We start from the raw sequence: 12,880 nt of genomic DNA on the forward strand, positions 1-12,880 counted from the left end.
GAATCGTGACCATCTCTGTTAATGAGCTCTGTGAAAGAAGATTGCACAAAGTCATGTAGTTCTGTGCTAGACCTGTTACTCAGGAAAGCAGCTGGAATTATGGTTGAGCAAATAGGAATCTGCCTTTGCTTACACTCTATGTTTACATAAAGTGAGCAGAACCTTGACTTTTATGGTCTCATTGTCAAACTTCAACTCTTGCTAATGTGCGATGTTTAGCATATTATGATCAGCCAAGAGCCGTTCCTGCCCCTCTCAGCGCAGTACTAGTGGCTTCTAATAGCTTCTAATAGTCTTAAGTTTCAGCACTGTATTTAGAATAGGAAATGTTCCCAGCCATCACAGCAAGTGTTAAAGGTTCGATAAATGCTGAAAGAGTGTCCAAAATTGTGCATTAAGATCCATGACTAAAGTGTTTCTTTCCATCCCAAGAAATTAGTGGAAGTAATCCTCAATGAAATCAACTAGTTCTGACCTGGACCAGAATTTAATGACTAAAGGGATCAAATGACAGTTGGCTGCTTGGAATATAAACACTTTTGTCTGTTATGATTCTGGGGAAAAATCATGGATTAATCTATGCAACTCACAAACTGTTCAGAAGTAAATATTGAAACAGCTCACTGTAGCACTGCTGTGTGAAAATGCAACACATGCACACACTGAGTTAAATCCAGCCGTATTTTTTGCTCCACTCTCCTAATTACAGTCTCCAACCCACGACTTTTGTTTATGCAGATCCCATATTCCCCAGCATAGCCTTTCTGATGATCAAAGGGGATCCTCTCCTGCCCTTTTCATCAGTGAAAAGTTGGTTGGATCCAACCCATATTTTTTCAGAACATTACTAACAATTCAGCCTTAAGCAGAGCTGCCCCCTTCTAAGTCCACTGATGCCTAAATTCTGCTTAGGATTGCACCATCAGTGAAGCTACTTGTGCCAATTGTTTATCATCACTATAATGATAAAAATAATGGATGGTGCCAATCAATAAAGCAGCTCAACTACCCCTCCCAAAGTTAGAGGTTTCTGGATATTTGCTGACTCTGGAAGAAATTAGTTCTTCTCTAGTTTCACACAGGACCTCATATATGTATGGGCTGTCAATGTGCAACCAACTTATGGCAACCCCAGCAAGGGGCTTTCCAGGGAAGTGAGAAGCAGAGGTGGTCTGCCAGTGCCTTCCTTTGCAGAGCCTTCCATCCAAGTACTGACCCTGCTTAGCTTCCGAGCTCTGATGAGACCAAGCTAGACCAGGCTACCTTCCCTCCCAAGTCATCTCACTAGACCTTGTTTAAAGAGCTGATATTTTGGCCAAATAATTTGTTACCATTGGGATCATCCTTAGAGTTGAAAAAAATGTAGTCATCAAAAATTTTTATTTTTCTGGGTATGAATATAGAAAATCACATAGCATTCTACCATGGGGAAGAAATACAAAATTAATATGCAACATACAGACGTTCTCTTGTGACCAATAATGGAGTACCATGAATATTCCCAAAATATTTTGTGATATAATGGCAAAACACTGACTCTGCTATTTCCCTCATCTGTTTCTCTCTATAAAAGTATGGACAGAATAATAATTCCCATTATTTGAAGGTTTTTATTAAAAAAAGATACAGAAGACAGCCCCAACAATCTTTTGGGAAAATGTTTGGTTTCAATTGATGTGGGTTAGAAGCTTTAAGTGCCACAATGACCTGTGAGAACTGATAGCATCCTGAGGATGAAAATGCTACTCTGAGTAGTATTCATTGGTATTTGGAATAAATTGGTATTTATAACTGTGAAGAGGAAAAGCAAGTACAAAAAGAGTTTTCTTTCTGTAGAAAGGGCATTCACAGAAATGTTTAAACACATTGAGTTGGATCCAGTGACTCCTTTCTACTAAGACCTTCACTGATGAAGAAAGACATTCTCTGTTGGAGGAAGACTTAGTAGAAGGGATTCGACCCATTTACCAAAACTTTTATGTTTCAAGGCTATTGTTAGCAGAGTCACATTGTTGTAAACATAATTTGAACAGACAGTTCAGCAAAATGGTCAGTGCAAAGTTTTGACTCCTACCATCATAACTATTTCCTTGGGCTGTGGTCCCAGTCCAAACTGGGTCCCTGGGGACCTTGTGTGCAAGTTTTAAAAAGTGCTGGAAGCTCCATCCACTGGACTCCCAAAGTATCATGTAGCTAGGTCTTCTTTCTCTTGCCAAGCATTTAAACAACTACTGGCTTTTAAAATTTACAGGTAAGGTGGGCAGCTTTGTTTAACACATGACAGCACATAAGTCTGTTGCTTTTCCTTTTCTGATTCAGAACCCATCCCAAAGCATGACAGAAGATAACCCTTTAATGCCAGCAGAAAGGGGCTGCACATAGAGGCTCCACTGTGCCTTACAGAACCTGCATGTACAGCTTTTCTGTCATTTTTAGACTTTAGAAAGCTGGTAGCCCTTTGTGGCTAGTAGAATAAGGATAACCATTGCTGCATAATTGTAGGTGGCACAGGCAGCACAGACAAGCAGAGCACAGGCTGTCCAGGTGCAATTATTGCAGTAATCCTCAAGAGCCATCACATATGATATAAACAGATACATATATGCATTATTTCCATTTATGCTGAAGGAATAAAGGAAGGGAATTTGAGGATCCAGTCCTAAGCAGTCACACACTGCTAGAGTCAATTGGATATAGAAGTGTGTATTGCTGCTTAGGATGGCACTGCAAATTTTGGCTTTAGCAGTCAAACCACCTAACTGATGTACACCCAATTTCTTGTCATTATGCTTGTGCTAACACAGCATTGTGAGAATAAATTACATCCTTTTTTCATCATAGTCCATGGATAGCTAAACTCTGCCATAGCAAAAAGCTTTCGCCTTTCTGTGAACTCTCAAAGAAGCAATTCCTTTGAACTGCAGGGGCAGAAACTTTCAGACAGGTTCCTATAAACTGCCATATCCAGAATAATTGGTTGTGTACATAAATATGGCAGCATCTGAAAGACCTTAGAGTTCAGTAGTAAATGGCATCATGGACGCTCAGATGCTGCATCTTCAGGAATTTCGGTTCAATGTTTCAAACATCTAGCTTACTCTACTACTTGGTTTTACTGCAGGAAAACCTCCAAACACAGCTTATCTTAAAATACAATACTTGATTAAAACAACTGTGTGTAAAAACGCATTCAAATGATGTGTATTTTCTAAAACCAAGTGTATGGTGCTCTTCAGAAGTCATCAAAGCAAGACTTAAACTTGTGCACATCTCTCTGAGCTGGAAATTGTTTTATTCTTTTGTCCAATCAGGTAAGTAATGCTTACATAAATTACTCCCTTTTTAATATGATACCCTAACCCTTGATGGATCATACTGGGTTTATTAAAACAACTGACTTGTTTCATTGTATTTTCCTCCAAGTATATTTGGAGAAAATTCTAGAGCAGCAGCTATTTTAGTCTGTTGTAGCAAAATTAAACAGAAGTCCAGTAACACCTTAAAAGACTAACAGAATTTATTGCAGCATAAGCTTTTGAGAGTCAGGGCTCAATCCCTCAAATATGTATCATTTCTTCTATGCTGAAATAAATGTTGTTATTGTTTAAGGTGCCACTGTCCTCCTGTTTAAGTCTGGAGCAATCTGTAAGAGTCTTCCTGAGCAATGGGGGATGGAGAAAGAATAGTCTTGAAAATGGATGATCTCAATGGCTAGAGAAACAAGCTGGTAGAGGGATTTGAAGAGCTCCTGTGTCATTTGGAAAACAATGTTCAGTTTATTAATGAATTTGTGAGTGGTCTTTTCTCTTGTTTCTTATCCCCCCAACCTTAAACAAGTTCCACTGCTTATCAGCCATTTAGCCACATGGTGGCCTTAGGCATACAGGGTGGGATATAGTGTGTGGGTTTTTTTTAACATATACTAACACTGTTTAAGACAAGTATTCAGGTATTTTCAAATGTCTTTGACTAAAATGTCTTTGATGGCTTTTCAAAGCCATCATTTAAAAAAAAAAAGTGAAAGTAGCCTTGCATTGTCCTTAGTGGTTTTGTCTGTAGCTTCCCGGTTTAGGTAATTTTAAGCATTCCCTTCTTCAATGCTTTGTAACTGCAGCCTTTGGCCAACGTGGGCTCTGCCTCCACGTCGTGCACATGTGCTGCTCCCCACCAGAGTTCGTGCTGGAAACAAAGAGCCAGATAAAGCATCTCCTCCAAACAAGGCAATCCTCACATCTGCTTCAATGGCTTTGGCCAAGCTGGATGCGTAGCTGTCTATAGATTTATGGACTTCAGCTTTTACATGGAGAATGGAATTCTTTGCAGCATCTGAAGAGAGAGACAAATCACAAAGAGAATGTAATGCAAACTATGTGAGAGGAATTAGTTTAGCTTTTGTAGACATCAACAAATGATTTCATATTTGAGTTACAATAAACCCGACATGCACAATGATCGGGATGTGTGTGTGTGTTATATATATGATTGTGGATGTCAGGATTCTACAGGGTGATTCTAAATGGAGATCTGAGTCAAGCAGAAGTATATTAACTTGACAATGGCAGCTATACCTAAAGTATGCAGACATTAGATCCTGAAGCTACTATAGTATCATTTAGCTAGCCAAGAACAAATAAGATTCTAAAGGTTTCCAATTAAAATGCCTTAGAAAAAGAGGAAACTGTAGTTTGGGCCATACTACATATTCCTTGGAGATTCCCCTGACATGTAGTCTAGTCTTAAAAATACGTATGGGGTGATATAGGTAGGACCAATGCTGTTTGGATTTAACTCTTTTCTCTGCTGCCCCATTTTCTGGTTGAAAATTTCCCCTCAGTCTGCTTTTAGCCTCAGTAGAGAAAAAAAGACAGTCAGTCTCTGTCACATCTTTTCCTCCTATTATGACTAAAAGTAAGCTGGGGAGAGGGGTTGCATTACTCAACAAAGTGGAATAAGGAAAAAGGACCTCCCCACAGTGCTGTGATACTGATCTATATTCTCTTCCCCCTCCCCTCCCCTTCCCAACAGCTGCTTTTAAAGGCTAAACTACACAGTGCACGCTTTAGCAGTTATATCCTTCTGATGTGCAGCCTGCATCTTGCCCCTTGTATCTCTACAATGAAAAGGGCTATAAAATATTTTTAATGAAAGCTGGGGACAAATAGATTGTGGCAACAGATTGTTATAACATAATGCTACAGGGATCTAGCAATTCCTGATTTGTTTTTTTAAAAAGGTTTGGGAAAGCCTTCCAGTCTGTATAGGGGGAAGAGTGGCAACTACAAGTCTAAGGAAAGCAAATGGCACTTATGTAGATGAGACCTGCAAAAATGCACACCTCATCTCCATGGCATTCCAAAGTATTTTGACAGCAATCTTCTGAATAAAAGACTATACCAGATCAGGTTTGGAAAAGATTGCAGCAAAGCAGGGAAAAGCACAAAACTAGGATCAATAGAGGACAACATCATGTGGATACTGTGAATAAGCAGCACTGCTGTAAGGAAGCAAGGATGAAGCAAAACATCCATGTGGAAACAGGCACATAGCATGTGCCTAGCTGTTTCTGCAGGGATGTGTTGATCTTTTACTCCTACATTGAGTTCAATAATATTTTAAATGCTTAATATTAGCAAATTAAAATAAACAGTCCAACAAGTTTCTTCTACTTGCAACATCTCAGCATTAAAAGGCAGTCTTAGCACACCTTTAATTTGTTCCACTTCATCTTCAAATGTCACTGAACTCCGCCGCCGGTGGGGATAAATGCAGTGTGGGTGATTAACTCCATCTGAGCTGTAGTCTTCAAGCAGCATGACATCTGTTCCTGAACAGAGACCGGGACTTAAAATGATACACTTAAGGAAGCTTTCCTGTTGGAGGGATGAGCTTAAACCTCCATCAGACTTAACTTTCTAAGGGTAGAACTAATACTAACGAAAACACAAAGGAGCATGTGAAGGAAAGAACAGGCAAATAGATGGAGGTACTTAACTGTTCCCTGCCCTCTTATTCCCTTTTCCAAATGCCTCTCCTCTCAAGTTTTAAAAAAACAACAACTGTATTTTTCCTCATCCACACTTTTGAGACTAGAAGAATACCTAGCCCTAACTTACCAAGGGGCCCAGTTCGCAGGCATGCAAGGTAGGGGGCGGGGTAGGCATGTGATGGCTCCTATCTCTCTGGTGGCTTGGCGGCTCCCCATAGCCCCTGTGGGGCCACAAGGACTCCTTAGGATTTGAATAGCCAGGGCAGCCAATTAGAGCCAGGCTGGCCGGGCTTCTGGCTTCCCTCTGGTCTGGCAGAGGGTTGAAGTGGGGGGTTAAGTTGGGGAGCCAGCCAGGCTGCAAGCATTCTGTGCTGCTCTGGTTCCCCCCACCCTGTTCATTGTTGAGTTCAATGTTGAATATTCATTGTGTGACGGATCTCTGATTTTGTAATCTTAGTTACTAACATATTTATGGTGTTTTGAGTCTTGAGGTTCTTATCTGGTTTAGCTTTGTTGCAACTTTAGGAGGTAGCAGTTTGGGCAATGGACCTGGATCCTTTTGGGTTGAAACAGGGTCTACGTCCAGTTTCCCCACACCTGGGGATCCTTTTAAGCGATCCTGAGTGTGAGGCATTGCAGGAACAAGCCCAGCTCAGGGGCTGTCAGAATATGCTCACTCCCAGGTGGCAGGGGGAAATTCCACATCCTGCCATCACATGGTCCCCTCCTTAGCAGGTGGGCTGGGGCGAGGAGGGTGGTCATTAGTTGGCCGGGGGGGGGGGGGGGGTCACCTGATGCTTAGATCCATGTCATATGCTATGCCAAGGCTCCATAAGCTGTAAACGAATAAAGTTGTGGTGCAATTCTCCTCTTACAGAGTAACTCTCAAAGCCACAAATAGCCTGATTCTATATATATTTACCTTAAAGTAAATCTTGTTGTTCACTGAGACTTACTGTCATGTAAATGTGTATTGGAATGCAACCTGATTCTATGCATATTAAATTAGAAGCAAGTCCCATCTTGTTCAAGTTAGTATATGTTAGATTGCAGCTCTAGATGCAGTTCCAATAATATCTACTTATTCAATGATGAAATACGGTATTTCTTTACCTTATTTATATCCAGCCTATCTCCCCAATAGGGACTCACATGGCTGACATCATTCTCCTCTCCTCCATTTTATCCTCACAACAACCCTGTGAGGTAGGTTAGGCTGAGAGTGACTGTCTAGGGATTTGAACCTGGCTCTCCCATTCCTAGAGAACCAGACTTGCTTCTCTAACCAATATACCACATTAGCTAAACAATGAAACTCTAATTGAAACCCAAAGCTTATGTATAAGGAAATTTCTTATTTAGCTAAATGGCTCTTAAATATGTTTACATGGAAATAAAATTAGGCTAGACTCCAGATTAAATGGCATATGTAATCTGCCATTTGTGTAATATCTCCACAAACTCTTGATTTCCGTTCTTCTGTGTATCTGATGAAGAGAGCGTGACTCTTGACTCTGGAAAATTTCATTGGTCTTTAAGGTGCTACTGGACTCAAATCTTGCTCCTCTACTACAGATCAACACCACCTGAAACTTTCAGTATTCCTGTGCCCGTTAGTTAGGATCTCTTCAAGTCTCTCTGGCTGTATTTGCTGCTAGGTTTGTGCTACTGTGTGTGAGAGGGAGACAATTATAATTTCTCATAGGAGTAGCTGCGTTTATCTGTTGCAAAAAACAAAACACAACCAGAAGCCTTGTGACACCTTAAAGACTAATCAACTTTTATTCTAGCATAAACTTCTGTGGACTCTAAAGGCCACTTCCTCAGATGTATGTAGTGGGTGTTTGCTTCCTTGCAATATCTGCAGCACTCATCAAGTTCCTCATATTCCCACTAGGATTCAGGTATCTTAAATTCAAAAACTCTGAAGCAGGCAAGAAGGCACTCTGTGTAAATAGTAGCACATACAAAAGCTTTTAAACACTCTGGCACAAAGAGTGCCGTTGAAATGAATAAGGATCTGACAGCAAAAGCAAACTCTTCAGCTTCACACAGTTCTTCACAGGAACTTTAAGTTCACCTTGCAAGAAACAGAAAATGCTGGGTAGCTGGAGACTTCTCACAACCTATATGCAGAATGTCAGTGACATAGTAAGAAAGAGTTACCTGAATCCTGAGAGCAGCTGAACCCTGTATCTCCAGTGCTGCTGCTGTGTCCTAAAGGACGTTCACCAGACATGAGGGCTGTGAGATGTGGGGAAAGCCCCAAGTCTGCAAAAGAGTTTCAGTATTAACAATGTATGCCTAGGCAAGATGATCTTAACAAAAGCATTGTCAGAAGCCTTTACTTACAGTCCGATTAATTTATCTACCAGTGGACCAACAACATCTGTGCTGAAGGTAGCTGGCAATGAATGAAAGCACCAGAAAAATGTATTCTTATGCTTATATAATTATTCTTACATAGGAATTATACTTATGATGGCAGGAATATTTTCTCCAAGGCAGGGAAATTCTTACATTTTCTTTTCATTATGTAAAGAGGTATGAATGTTTTCCTGTAAACATCCACAAAACAATCCTTTTGGAAATAATCATAGATAGCTTTTTGCATAATACTTTGATAAGTATAATTTGTTACCTGTGATCCTATTAGAAATACTAAATAACCTGGATGTCCTCTGCCGTTGAACAAACGATTCTCTGTAGTACCGGTCTCCAAAGCACATTCCCAGCAATTCTTTGCGAACAGTTTTATTCCAGAGTCCATAAATTAGAGGATGACATATAGCACTAGTGAAAGACAGCCACGTGGCTAATGTTTCCAAAGCAGGGGAGATGCTGTTTTTCCCCCAAAGTGCCTCAGATGTAATTACCACCATGTAAGGCCCCCAAGTGATCACAAAAGCACCAATCACAACCAAGATAGTTATCAAAGCTTTGCATTGGTTGGCAGAATACACCACTCCTTGAAAAGCGTTCCTTCGACTGCCCGAGGAGGAAGTTGAAGTACTAGAGTTCTTTCTCCCATTCCTTTGGGCATCCTCCTCAGTAATGACCACACTCCCGCAATGAATCTTCCGTGCCTTAATCCTGGCCACACGGAAAATGAATCCATAGCAAATCATCATGACTAAGAAGGGCAACAAAGCACACCAGATCTGCCAAAAGGCAGTATAACCAGCCTCCTTATGCCATGCAGCCACACACATCCATTTGAACTGATCAAATTCCAGGGAAGACCAGCCAAAGAGGGGAGGCAGGCATCCAATGAGAGAATGTAGCCACACGTACACAAGGGCAACAACAGCTCTGTTACCCGTAATCTTCATTGGGTAGATCATTGGGTACAAGACAGCATAGTATCTGGAAAAATACAAAAAGTGGGTTTTTGCAATATCGAAAAATGCAGAAAGGAGATAAATGAGTTTATCTATTGAATGTCAGCTCTGCCTGGCTTGATTTCAAAGTTATCCCACCACTGGTCAGCAAAATGAGTGACTTTACTATACCCCTGGGAAGTAAAAGATCAGTAATTGCCAGGGATCATCTTATGAATTTATAATGATGATGTAGTTTATAATTACCCTATATCAGACCATCAGTTTATGTCTGTGATATTACATGAATGTGAACCTTGAAATACACTGTAATAAGTTTCAGATGGGAACATTTTCATAGTATCAATAAAAAGGAACGTTGTAACAAATCTATAGCAAGGGAGGAAAGGGAACATTAGCTGAAATGTAATGTCACATTCCTGCGTTTGCTTGGCCATCACACTAATTTGGCGTACAATGATGCAGTCCAATATTATTAATGATTCTTCTTGTTACACAACATTTTACAGCCTTGCCTGTTTTACTGTGTCTTTTGGAAAGTATGAAAAGTATTTCTTGTCATTCATCTGAACTTTACATTTGTCAAAAAAAAGGTTATTGAAGCATATGGAATCAGGTTCCTAGGAGGTTGGAGTGGGCCGAGCCCATAAATAGATATGGTCTGTCAATTCAGAAATAAAACAGAAACCTTTCTTTTATGACAAATGAGGTATGATGGGATGGGATTGTGTGTGTGTGCATGTGTGTGTGTAGAAGGATACCATCTTACAAGATTGTACCATGCCCAAGTACTAATGTTTCTGTCATATAGAATCATACATTACATGCACTTGGAATACAGTTTGGCCAAGTGAACTGGAGACATTTACAGTGCTTTATGATTAAGTCACCTTTGCTGCTCGTGGAAGCTCTGCAGGATAACTAGATTGATAAAGAGTCCTGGGGAGACATATCTTTTCACTGAAGTAGTGAAAAGTATTCATACTGAGAGAAAGTCCATGGGCTACGCAACCCACATCGGTGCAGGAATTGTTTACAGGGGATGTTAGCACAAACTACCCAGCATATCTGCACAATGGGTGTTAAAAGTGCTGAAACTGCACACTCAGTCCCAGATGTTCGCGTTGTCTCAGAATGCAAGAATAGAGTGGTTGAAAGAATGAGGCTGTTGTTGGGTCTTCCAGACAGCTAAGGGGATTTGAGAAAGAGCTCAGAACATAGTTTCCAAGTTAATGAGATCTTAAGATGAAAAAAATTATGTTGTGAATAATACTATATCTGCTAACTGCATATTATCAGTTTGGTACCTTAGTCCCTATAGAGGAAAATATCTGCTAGACCCTCATTTGTTCTGTATTGATGAAAATAAATACTCGCATGTTCCTCAGCTTCAGAACATGGCCATGCTGTATTATGTGATGAACAGCATGTTTCTGAACACTTAACTCCAATACATTCTGATTTTTTGTTGCTCACCATTATTACACTATGACCTGGATAGCTCAGACAAGCCCAGTCTCTTAGATCCTGGAAGCTAAGCAGGGTTGGCCTTCATTAGTAATTGGATGGGGAGACCTTCAAAGAAGACCAGGGTTGCAGAGGCAGGCAGTGTAAGTCTCTTGCCTTAAAACCCCTAGCAGTGGTTGCCACAAGTCAGCTAAGACTTGATGACACTTTCCTCCACTACCATTATCAGACATACTGGAAGAATAGCATACCGATCTATAGCAATGAGCCCAAGAGTGAGCATGCTGGCAGAACTGATTAGCATGTAGAGCAGGGCAGAGAAGTTGCACCAAACAACGCCAAAGATCCATTCCCTTCGGATGGAGCTGGTGACAACGAAAGGAAGCACCAGCACGGAAAGAAGGAAGTTTGAGAGAGTCAGGCTGAACACAAACTTGTTGCTCAGTGTGAGGAGGTAGGACTTCTTGTAGAGAGTGAGTACAATCACCAGGTTTCCTAAACAGATGAAGATAGCTATGACAACAATAGCGATGGACTCTGTAATTCTGCCTGCCCCATCTTCCAGCAAGGTTTGGTTCCTCAAGGCCTTCTCATTTCCGAGGGAGGAGTTGATGCTCATGGTAAGAGCATAGGGAGCTGGAGCAGCCAGGACATGCTGGGTACCTGAGAAGGAAAGTGTAAACACAATATTTCCTCTGCAGTAGTTTCTGATGTGTGTTACATGCACGGAGTAAGTTGAGGAATGCTGCCTGCACACGGTGGAGGAAACTCTACCACGACTCACAATGCACTTCCCATCAGAGAAGCCCCTGGCCATGTGCAGGTCTGTTTGCTCACTTTCAGAGGTTAGGACCGTGCCTGCTATCCTCCATCTCTACTGGGCAAAGTCTGAAGACTTCCTCCAAGAGCCGCTTAAATTGGAGGAATATTCCTTAGGCTGGAGTAAGTCTTCCAGCCTAAGCCTAAGCACGCCGCTATCTGATGTCTTTGGCACCTTCGGGAACTGCAGCTCAGAAACAGGCAGGGGCAGTTTGCACAATTCCAGGGCAACACCGGGCAGAGTTAGGCCTCCCACGGACTAGTCTCGGAAGGCTCCCGACACCGCCCGTGGCTGAGTCCCAGCCGTCTTGGCGCCTGACCCGCCGGTTACCGAAGCCCGCACGCCGTCGGTTTCTCCCGCGCCCGGGACTTGGGAGATGCGCGCGAGCCCTGGCCCGGCTCTTCTCTTCCCGCCCGGCTGCGCTCTCCCGAGGCCACCCATCGAGGCATGGAGCAGGGCGGGGCGCGCCTCTCCCGCTTGCCGAGTCCACCGGGTGCCACCCTCGCCCGGCTCGCCAGCCCCGTCCTTTCAGGGAACAAAGCCGGCTGCGAGGAGAGGCCCGCGGCGCCCGGCCAGGGCGGGAGGGCGCCCCCCAAAGACTCCGCCCGCCCCCTCCGCGCTCCTCCCTTCCACAATGGGCACTCCCGGGCGCTCCTCTCCGGAAGGAGCCCCGCTTTTCTCCCCCGGGGGGCCTCGCTCACCGTCCGAGGAAGCGCCCTCCTTCTCTCTCCGCTGCCTCTGTTAGCGGGGTGGGCTACGGGGCGGGGGCGATTTCACGTTACGGCGCCCCAGACCCCCCACAGCCGCCGCCCGCAGAGTCCCAGAAAAGCCGCCCGCGCCCCCTCCTTCCCCTTCCATCCCCCCATCTAGTCCAGCCCATCCCTCCGCCGTCTCCTCCTCCTCGAGAGCCCCCCCCCGTCCCCCTTCACTCCTCCCCTTTCTCCTCCCCGTCCTTCCCCCTCCCCTGCTCCTTTGTCTCTGCTCCCACTTTGGCCCCCTCCCCATTCAGGGCTGGGATAGAAAAAAGTTTTGTAAAAGGCGGTTGCCCATCGGTCTAGTTCACCGCCAACGCAAAATTGTCTATGTATACTAGGGTTTGAGTCCATTGGTCCCTGTGAGACCAACAAGATTTTTAGAGTGTAAGCTTTCCAGTCCTTACACTCTGAAAATCCTGTTGGTCTCTCAGGGCCACTGGACTCAAATCCTGTTGTTCTACCGCAGACCCACAGGGCTACCATCTAACTTGTCTGTATAGTATTCCTTTCC

The 12,880-nt window shown here is 43.0% G+C and overlaps 1 protein-coding gene across 1 annotated transcript; it reads right to left on the reverse strand.

The window, feature by feature from the left end:
• Positions 1–1,385: 1,385 nt before the first annotated feature.
• Positions 1,386–12,397, reverse strand: GPR161 (G protein-coupled receptor 161). Its single transcript, XM_054973851.1, has 6 exons — positions 12,316–12,397; positions 11,046–11,457; positions 8,628–9,352; positions 8,153–8,257; positions 5,705–5,824; positions 1,386–4,326 (listed from the first exon to the last, which is right to left on the reverse strand). The coding sequence occupies exons 2-6, from the start codon at positions 11,411–11,413 to the stop codon at positions 4,079–4,081; spliced, it is 1,566 nt and encodes a 521-aa protein (XP_054829826.1). The 5' UTR covers positions 11,414–11,457; positions 12,316–12,397; the 3' UTR covers positions 1,386–4,078.
• Between the last annotated feature and the right edge of the window lie 483 nt (positions 12,398–12,880).

This window comes from Eublepharis macularius, chromosome 3 (assembly GCF_028583425.1).
Source record: "Eublepharis macularius isolate TG4126 chromosome 3, MPM_Emac_v1.0, whole genome shotgun sequence".
Taxonomy (NCBI): domain Eukaryota; kingdom Metazoa; phylum Chordata; class Lepidosauria; order Squamata; family Eublepharidae; genus Eublepharis; species Eublepharis macularius.

What these genes read in the sequence shown, in the direction of transcription:
- GPR161 (XM_054973851.1), bottom strand. Translation starts at nt 11,413, where the DNA reads ATGAGCATCAACTCCTCCCTCGGAAATGAGAAGGCCTTGAGGAACCAA. An exon ending in GGGCTCATTGCTATAGATCG is followed by an intron (nt 9,353 to 11,045) that starts GTATGCTATTCT and finishes GTATTTTTCCAG; the next exon opens with ATACTATGCTGTCTTGTACC. An exon ending in TGAAGTGGAACAAATTAAAG is followed by an intron (nt 4,327 to 5,704) that starts GTGTGCTAAGAC and finishes CTCTCTCTTCAG; the next exon opens with ATGCTGCAAAGAATTCCATT.